This window comes from Apteryx mantelli, chromosome 17, assembly GCF_036417845.1.
Source record: "Apteryx mantelli isolate bAptMan1 chromosome 17, bAptMan1.hap1, whole genome shotgun sequence".
Taxonomy (NCBI): Eukaryota; Metazoa; Chordata; class Aves; order Apterygiformes; family Apterygidae; genus Apteryx; species Apteryx mantelli.
In genome coordinates this window covers 20076822-20086548 of record NC_089994.1, presented here as the reverse complement: position 1 = coordinate 20086548, position 9727 = coordinate 20076822, and the positions used below count along the sequence as shown (strand labels likewise).

The window sequence follows — 9727 nt, the reverse complement described above, 5'->3', positions numbered from 1 at the left end:
TCCCTTTGTCATTTAATGAGTTACTGAGACAGATCTGGGAATGCTTCAGCTGTTGACACTAGCCTGAGGCCTTAGGCCACTTTACAAGTGTTTTCAGACACACATGGGACAAACAAGTTGTTTCTCAAACTATGCCCTTGACTCTCGTTGAATTATTTAAACTATCTTTTCTTTACACCTTCTTATTTCACTTTTTTTCCTTCCTCTATTCCCCCCTTTTTCATATTGGTAACACTCAAATATTTCTTTCTCCGTATCTGACATTACACAATGGCAAGGTCTCTCCACCTTTGTTAAACAAACAAAGCTATTTCCTTTGGTGGGTTGGCCATCTGGAACATACCACAAAAAGGTATTTTAGCAGGAACTAAAATGTGCAGTTGGGCACATTGTCTCAGGCAGGACAGCCAACAGTATCCTTGTTGGCACATCCTTTAGACAGTTGTGCTGACTATAAGGCTGGGTATGAAGCTCTCTTGAATAACTTGAGCATGTGGTTCACAGGCTTGAATCCAAATGACTGGGGAAAAAAATGGAAAAAAAGAAAAAAAGGAATGTGTGAACAGCGAGTTTTCCAAAAAGTGGTGCAAATCAGAACTGCACTCGAAGCCCTGCAATTAAAGCTTTATGGAAGAGTGTCTTAGTTCAAGACCAACTTTATTGAACTTTTGTTTTCTGCAATTTTACCCAGTGACTTAACGGCATATTTAATAAAAGACTCTATGTATCCTAGTGATAGTAACATAATTGTAAGTCTGAATATATTCTCAGTAATTAGATCACAGCTAGTCTTAGTAATACTACTACAAACATTCAACAAGACTAGAGCGCAGGGTCTCATGACCTTCTTTTGCCAGCTATTACCAACTAGCACTAGCCATGTTAATGGGTACCATTATTATATTCAGTAAGAATGGACACAACTAGTGTCAGTAGCAGCTTCCAGTTCTGTGCCTGGTCACATACTGATATGCTGAAGTGTCCTGTGTACCACTACTAGTACATATGTCTCTGCACTTGTGAAGTTTATTCATGGTCATAATTGTTTTTCTCTTAAAGAAAAAGAAGTTTTTGTTCTGATTCACTATACAATTATATAGGAAAATTAAATCACATACAGACAAAAAGTTAGGATTTTTCTTTGGCCATAATACTAAGAAATCTGGATTTACATTTGATAAATCACATCATGGCTAGTCTCAGCAGTACGGCTACAAAGCATCACAAAGCAGCAAGAGCAGGGGCAGCCTGTTTGCTGTAAAAAGTTCAAAACTTCTGCTTGTTGTAAAAAAGAGCAACTTCAGTACTTGATATGAATGCCTGAAATCAGAAAAAAAGATATTAATACTGACCTGCTTTTTGTTAGAAAACAGTAAATTTGTTAATTGTGAATTATAATTATAGAAGGAATATGAAGAAATAGGAGTACAAATCCAGAAGAGACATACAAAGGAGAAGCAGATAGTTTTTAATGACTAGTATCTGAGAGGCCTAGCAGGACCAGAACAAACAACTTCTTTGCACTCAGAATAAAAGCCTTATCAAAAGTTGCCATATTTTTCACAGTGTCAAATTAGAAAGGTGAACTTTCAGCCTTTAGTTAAATGTCATGCTGCAGTAAGTAAGAAAAGAACAAACAAAACTTACAAATGCTGTGTTTGTTCTCCATATCACGAAAATCTGGCAGCACTCTAACGCTGGAATAATGCCAAACCAGCACACCAGTTTTGCAGTGCCTTTGAACTTTTAAAGCTAATGTTTTTCCTTTCCTGTTTAACATCGTAACTATTTTTAATTCACTGTACAAATGGACTTCAGATATAAACTCAGTAGCCAAAATTTTAACATTTCATAGCTACTCAGGTCATGGGCAACTGCCCTAGAACAGCAAAACACATGGAACATGGAAAGTTTAGTGCACCAAGATAAAGTTGACATTTAAAAATGAATTTAGTGCCCTAGGTGGTTGTATATTATTGCTTGCACGTTGCTAAACAGCTGTATTTCTATGTGCCAACTATTGCAAGGTTTTCTATCTATAAGACTTTTCCTTGCCTGGGCCCGAGATATCTCAAATTTGACATTAGTCCATTAGTCTCTGATATGGTAATGTCCTTCATTAGACATTCCTGAAAGTGTATTTTCCACTTATCAGACAGTAAAAATCTGGTATTGCTACTGCTCAGAAATATGTTGAATTCAAAATACATCACCTGAGGAATTTCTTTGTGCTCTCTGGCAGCCTCTGCTTGTCCATCACTAACTTCTCTTTGGCTTTCAGTTTTAGCCCCTTTCCCTGACAGCTAGAGCAGCTGCAGTCACGGCACCTGCCTCTCCACAAACACTGCCCTTTACTTCGTTCCTGTTTTTTAACGACCTTCTGTTTGCGATTGCTTTGGGAGAAAGCATACCTGGAAGATAGCAACAGAAGGGTTTAACTGTATCACCAGTCTTTAATCGCGTCTGGTCTCTGCTCCCGAGGTACTGCGCAGCAGCCCCGTGCCCACCCCGGGCTTGCACCCCCCGCAACACCGCTGCGCCGCGGCGAGGCCCACGCGGGGCAAGTGCACAAGCCAGGCGGCGAGGGACCCACGGGCCGCGCGGCGTGGGGCCGCGCCCCCACTCGGGCCGGGCCGCGAAGGTCCCGCGCCCCCACTCGGGCCGTGCCGGGCCGCGAAGGCCCCGCGCCCCACCCCGCCCCCGCGCGGCCACGCAGCGGCGCTTCAGCTGCCCCAGCCCCCTCCAGCTGATGCAATTCCTTCCCCCCTTGCTTTCAGCCACGGGCCAACCACAGGCCAGCCTGGCGCTATCGTCATGCCGCTGCGGCCAATGGGGAAGAGCCACGGTGGTAGAAAGCAGGGAGGGGCGCAAGGCGCCCAGAGGCCGCAGGTCGCGGCGCTGGGTGGTCGCGTCCTTTCCCGTCCCGGTGCTGCCATGGTCGCGCTGCCCGGCGCCGCGGCCCCGCGGCTGCTGCTCATCCCCGGCAAGGCGGCTGAGCCCGCGGGTCCCGCGCCCGGCCGCCACCTCTCCGTTGTTCTGCCGGCGGGAGCGGCCCCGGGCCTGGAGGCGCCGCAGCCCGCCCGCAAGCGGCAGCGCCTCACGCATCTGAGCCCGGAGGAGAAGGCGCTGCGCAGGTGAGTGCGGGACCCCCCGGGGCTGCGGTGAGAGGACCCGGGCTGGGACCCCCGGGGGGCGGCGGGGCAGCGGCGGCGGGACCCGCGGGGGGACCCGGGCTGGGACCCCCTGGGGGCGGCGGCGGGGGGACCCGCCGGGAGGGGCGGGCCGGGGCCCCCCGGGGCGGCGGCCCTGACGGCCGCGCTGCCCCGCAGGAAGCTCAAGAACCGCGTGGCGGCGCAGAGCGCGCGCGACAGGAAGAAGGCGCGAATGACGGAGCTGGAGCAGCAGGTGGTGGAGCTGGAGGAGGAGGTAAGGGCGGCCGCGGGGCGCGGCGGGCGCCGGCGGGGCCCGCCGTGACGCTGCTGCCTCTCTGCAGAACCAGAAGCTGCTTTTGGAGAACCAGCTCCTGCGAGAGAAGACGTGCAGCCTTTCTCTGGAGAACCAGGAGCTTCGCTGCCGCCTGGGCTTGGATGCTCTGAAGACAGAGAATGAGAGCGAGTCCAAGGTGAGCTTTCTGCAGTTCCTGCTGGTGTGTCTTCCTCTGCTTCATGGCAGATCTTGTCAAGGTCTGCAGTGCTCCACAAGGTAATGGTAGAGGGAACAAAAATTCCCCCAGTGCTGGGAGCTCTCAGGCAGAAGCAGGCATGCTCTGAGTGAGACTTCATGTGTCAGAAAGACACTTGCTGTCCTCCAAGTGGAGGCTTTTCCACAGACTGAATATGAGCTGATTCTGAAGTGAGCACCGCTGGCAGTGTGGCAGATGACAAGCTAGTTAGTTATAAGCCATTTAAAACTAAATGGCCTGCTCTTCTACTTTCTGTTCTGGAAGTAAAGTAACTACTACGATCTTGTCTGCCAGTGTCAAAAGAACAGAGGGGATGATGGGAAGTCAGGCTGTCACTTAAAAGTGATGTACAAGCTGTATTTGCAAATACCTAATGTATTAGAAGTTGGCTCAAACTTCCATATGTTTTTGTCTCTTCTGGCACCTATTCCTGCACAAGCAAGTAGAGATTCTAGTATTGGGAGTCTTTGCAGTGAGTGTGTGATCTTCAAGAGGCTGTACTGTGAACCAGAACATCTGTGGTGACTGACTGGGCTTCTTGTTTGGGACAGGTTGTGAAGGAATCTCAGGTGGATGAGATCAAGTTGGTGACCGGGTCCGCTGAGTCCGCAGCACTCAGACTACGTGTTCCTCTGCAGCAGGTGCAGGCCCAGCAGTCACCAGTTCTGACAGCTTCCACATGGATTCTGATGGCAGTGATTCTTCAGACTCTGAGGTGAGCATCCACTCCTGTCTGAAATGCCTGTGAACTTGAGAACCATTGTGGATTTCTAAGTAGTAGGAATTTTGTTTTAACACTAGCTTCTTTGTGTGAAATATCTTGATGGCTTATCATGATGTTCCCCATTCCTTCCTCCTCTTCCCCCCCCCCCCCCAAGCTTTGGAATGCCTTACATGTGGTTCAAGACAGCTAGATAAGTCTATCTAGTGAGTACAGCAGAAGTTCATGCAGTTTAAACTCCTGTTTCCATAAAGTTTTAGATTTTTAGCTCTTGCAGTGAAAATATACAAATATGTCTATAACAGTAAAAGCACAGTATGCTTTCAAACTTGAGCATTTGGATACTGATGTACTGGGACTTTGCAAAGCTGTTAGTACTTAAACTGTCCCACATTACTGATGTTCAGGAAACTTTTAGGACAGGCCATTCAAAGCTTAGATTGCTTTGATCTAAAGTAAACCTTTGGTCATAGACAAATCTGCCTAAGCTAGGTTCTGGCATTTGCTCTGTGGAGCCAGCAGGTAACTGGTGCTTGTACATGATGGGTCCAAGATCTTGAGGAGCAGCTAACAGAGGTTTTGAGTATCAAACACATGAAGAGTTCTGTGAGGATCTCCAATACTGTTGCAAAAGTTAATGGGCTAAAATTCTGAAAGAGATAATTGCTGTAAGTGTTTTTTGCTGATAGCAATGTTCTTGGTAAACTCCTAGTTTTATGCTCGTGTTAGCATACCTTAACTTCCAGGTAAGGGTGTATAGGTGCCAAAACCAGATGTTTTCCTGTAACAGTAGGAAACTTTCTAAAACAGTATTTCATTCTGCAGTCTGATCTCCTGTTGGGCTTTCTGGACAGTTTGGACCCAGAGATGTTTCTCACATATGCCAATTCAGAGTCAACATGCCTGGAAAAGCTGGAGGAAGAGATCTGCGGAGAAACAAATTCCATACCAACCTCCCCCTCTCCCTCTTTGGGGTCCCCATCAGCTAAGTTGGAGGCCATTAATGAACTGATAAGGTTTGATCATGTATACACAAAGCCCCTAATCTTGGAGATTCCTGTTAAAATGGGCAACCAAACCAATATGCTAGTGAAAATAGAGGAAGTATCTCTTTCTCAATCTGAAGATAAAGCTATCCCTGAGACCCCAGTATCTGTGAAGGAGGAACCTGTAGACAGCTTCATGCCTGAACTGGGCATCTCTCATCTGCTCTCCTCTCATCCCAGCCTTGCAGCCTCAAGCTATCTGTTGGATGCCTGTAGTGACTCTGGATACGAAGGATCCCCATCACCCTTCAGTGACATGTCCTCTCCACTTGACACTGACCATGCTTGGGAGGATAGTTTTGCCAATGAACTCTTTCCCCAATTGATCAGTGTCTGACTTGGTAGTGTTAACTCTCCTTGGTTAACTATACCGGTAGGATAACAGGACATGCCCCTTCTAGGGAGAGGGGGGTGGATAGAAATCAAGTTTCTTCGGAAAAGTGTTGCTCACTTCTCTCCATGAATGCTAGTAGTGATGGCCAATGCATTTCTTCTGGGAGGAAAAGTAAATTCTCTTCCCCCCCCCCCCACTCCAAAGATATAATGAATGTTGACTTATGAGGAATGAAATTTGTTCTCTCAATAACTTGCCAGTTCTGGAAGAACCTGAAAATTGGAACTTTTTTATTCTTAAAAGTGAGAATTCTAATACCCAAAGCTTTGGGATGTTTATGTGTAGACAGCTGGGATAAAATAAATCTGTAAGATATACAGACTGTTTAGTTATGTAAATGCTTGTTTTCCATTTGCTATGTAGAGTTGCTTTTTCCATTTTAATATTTAAATGTATCTGTGCAATTAAAGTGCAATGCAGCTCATTATTCATTTTTGTCTTGGGTCTTATGGGGAGGGGAGAGTATCTGGGGCTTGCAGGGTTTAATCAGGGATTGGATCTTTCAGGGGCTGATCCTTGTACCACCTTGATGCATCATTCCGGCAGCATTTACATGCTGCATGTTTGTAGCTGGATGCTTTAGCAGCCTTTGCTATGTCTTACAGCACTTGATGTTGCAAAATAATGTTCAAGGTAGAATGGGGCTGTGTGATGGCCAATGCTGCTATGGCAAAATCTGTTGCCAGAATAAGGATTGCAGGTGGCAGGAGCTTGATGTCTGAATAAAACTACTGTAACAGCTTTTTGTTGGCAATTGATGTCATTTTCAAAACACTGCAGAAAGTCAGTGCATTTCTAGTGTTCCTGAAGCAGAGTGAGATGCTTACGTTTATGGAGTGAAAAATTGCAGATTCTGTGTTACCACAGGACTTGCTGAAGTATAAAATTAGTTTTGCAGGGACTAATTTCAAATACCACAGTATGACTAAACGGTTTCATTGCCCTCATCCACTTGCAACAACACAATACTAAAAATACTTGCATTGGAGTGACTGGGGAAAGAAACTTAAATTCTGTACTCAGTATGAGAGCTGGTCCAGGTGTTTGTACAGCCTGGTATGGTGTTCTTGGTTTCAGTCTTGCATTAAACTTTGACAAAAATAACTTTAACTGGGAGGATACTTGTCACTAAGTCTTGAGGTGACAAGACTTCTTCAGACTACAAATTTGGCTAACTTAGAATGCTGTAATTAAACAGTTATCTGAATATTGGATTGCAATAAAAACTATAGCTGTGCAATGTAGCAGAAAGTTGGAATAAAAAGCAAGCTAAATTTTTACAGTAACTGTAAAAATGTAAGTAATCAGGTAGGTAGCGGGTCTTGGCCTAGTGTTGCAGTGTCTGGCAATAAATTGCATACATTTGTACACTGTAAAACAAAGATGACTGAAAGAGGATTTTCTGTGTTGTGAGTCTGAAAAGCAAATGGGCAAGTGATTGATTCATAATTTTGTATGACTTCATATGAAATTCAAAAATCGATTTAGAGTAGAGTGGAAATGATGTTTTGGAGATGTAGGGAGAAACAGTCTCATTTCTTTAAAACAGTACTCAGCATTCCCTACCCTGGAAGTCTAAAACATAGTTAACAGTTCTTTCTAATATTAAAGAATACTAAAAATTAACACCTGTAAAAGGACTGAGATTTCACATCATTTCCTCTGGGCTACAGGAAGGATAAGATTTGCCACACTGGGGGTGTGCAGCTCATTCCACTGCTCTCGTGGCTGTATTTCCTGTTCTCATGCAGGCAACATCTGGCCTTTGAAAGGCTGTACAGAAAGACTAAATGTAGTAATTGATGTAGCTGCATTTCTGCTCAGTGCTGTGTATTACTTCTAGGCAATTTGTGTGTTCTTGTGAATTCAGTGTCTGAGAAAGCAAAGTGTGGCTATGATTCACTGTAGATGTAGCCTGTTCTGTGTAAGTGTGTGGGGTTTTTTTGTTTTTTTTCTTCCTTCCCCAGGAGCAGATGCCCACCTTTAGGTAAAGGTTTTTAGTGATAGTATTGCCCTTAAAATAGCTCAGGTTATTAAGGATGTCTCAGCCCGGGTTCACTCATTAGCATTAGAATGCATTTTCCATGCATCTACAGGGACTGATGTGGTTAAAACAAGCACTTAAAAAAAAAACTACTGAAAGTAAGGCCTTTGCCAAAAGAAATTTATGTAATAAAATGAATTATATTAAATAAAAGCTGTTCAGGCAGCTAGAATATTAATCTTTCTCTTCCCTTGTGATTGTATTTGGGAGTAGTGTGAACACAGACAAGAGGGCTTGCCATATACCATGAGATGATTTAAATACAGCCTCTGTTGCTAAAAAAAAATATGGTAAGGGCAAGGCTTTAGGTTTTTGGGGGATTTTTTTTATTATTATTTTTTTTAAGTTTTAACATAGCTTATGCAGTCAGAAAGGGTGGCATGGTAAAAGGGCTTCATAGAGCATTTATGAACCAACCCAGAAAACCTTAATGCCTAAACCGTCCCTGTTTTTTAAGTTTCTATGTTGACTGTCTTCATCAAAGAAAAGAATGCCTTTCTAGCCTTTGTCTAAACGCACAGAAATCCTGGAATTTCCCCAAGAAACTTATGTGGAAATAAAGCCAAATTCAAAGGAAATAAACAGTAGTTCAAAGCTTGCAGCATGTAATGCTCAACATCTGCACAATAGGCTTGGACCTATGTTTCTCCTTTCATGGGAGGTGTTTTTTTTTTTTAATAACAGCAATTCTCAAGAGAGAAGTTCTTTTCTCACATTACCTCAGGTTAAGACCTCACAATGTTAGCTGACAGGATGGGGAGGACAGGAGGTGGTGAGATATGCATACTCTCTAGCAAACTGCCCATGAGAACTGCCTGTACTGTTTTCAGACTTGCATCAAATTTCTGGGGAAAGTGAAACCTTTGTTTTCAATGAATAAGGAAGGCAGCAACAATTTTAACTTCAGCTTTTGATGCAACATCAAGATGGCACTGTCCAGTATCATATGCACATTTCATAGTAACTAAATTCAAGGACTCTAAAGAGTAGTTCAGCTCAAACCAAGACCAAAGCAAAGCAATCTTCCTTTCTATTACCAAATTTCAGAGGGACACAGAAAAATATAGCTGCCTGAAAAGAATTGGAAAAGCCATCTACACAGAAAATGGCTTAGGCACTGCTCTCAGCTGTTGTGTTTTCTAGAACAGAAGCCAGTGAAAAACTAAAGAAACTGCTACCACTCACATGTCTGGCAGACATTAAAGTCCAACAGCTGTACAGGAATGGCACATTTGGAGAAATATGAATACATGCAAGAGATGGCCATCCTAAACAAAAGATCCTGTACAAATTCTCTGCCTTCCCTGGACTTCAGCCTCAAAATCACCACCAGGAGTTCAAACATCATAAAGGACTGCTTCAGACAACATTCAGAATCCAAAAATTTATACCTCTACTGCATACTGCTTTCCTTCGTTCTTGTGCCAGCCAAAATGCAGTTCTCAGCTTCTCCTGGGCAAGCTTCTGCTACAGCAATTATTCTGAGCCACTGGTACAAGAGTTCAGTGCTTGTAACTTTAATGAATCAAAGCAATTTCAAATGTCCAAGTAGTTAATGGTGGTTTTAACCAGCATTTTGGGCAATATACAATTTGATAGCTGCACAGGTCAGCTTTTTAGGGCTCCTGTAAACTGAATCCAACTTCAGAGCCTGCCCTAGAGCAGCCAAGTGCTTTGAAGCAAAGGCTGCTACCAAAGCAGCAGTGGTTCAGGTCCCCTTTTCTCCACCTTAATTGCAGCAGCTGTCAATTATCACTTTGAACTAGAATACTGCAATCCTCAGAATTTTTCTTTTGCTACTACAGATACAACTAGGCAAAAGGAGAAGAGTGGGATGGGT

At 44.2% G+C, this 9727-nt stretch overlaps 1 protein-coding gene and 1 long non-coding RNA gene across 2 annotated transcripts; one reads left to right on the top strand and one right to left on the bottom strand.

The window, feature by feature from the left end:
• Positions 1–1006: 1006 nt before the first annotated feature.
• On the bottom strand, positions 1007–2653 carry LOC136993561 (uncharacterized). The gene is made up of 2 exons (XR_010885935.1): positions 2214–2653; positions 1007–1320 (listed from the first exon to the last, which is right to left on the bottom strand). It is a non-coding gene; the product is annotated as an uncharacterized lncRNA (long non-coding RNA).
• Positions 2654–2859: 206 nt separating this feature from the next.
• Positions 2860–6270, top strand: XBP1 (X-box binding protein 1). Its single transcript, XM_067307014.1, is given in 6 exon segments — positions 2860–3134; positions 3330–3426; positions 3494–3622; positions 4234–4311; positions 4314–4397; positions 5229–6270. Coding segments are annotated over 6 exon segments (1146 nt in total). The 5' UTR covers positions 2860–2934; the 3' UTR covers positions 5787–6270.
• Positions 6271–9727: the final 3457 nt, after the last annotated feature.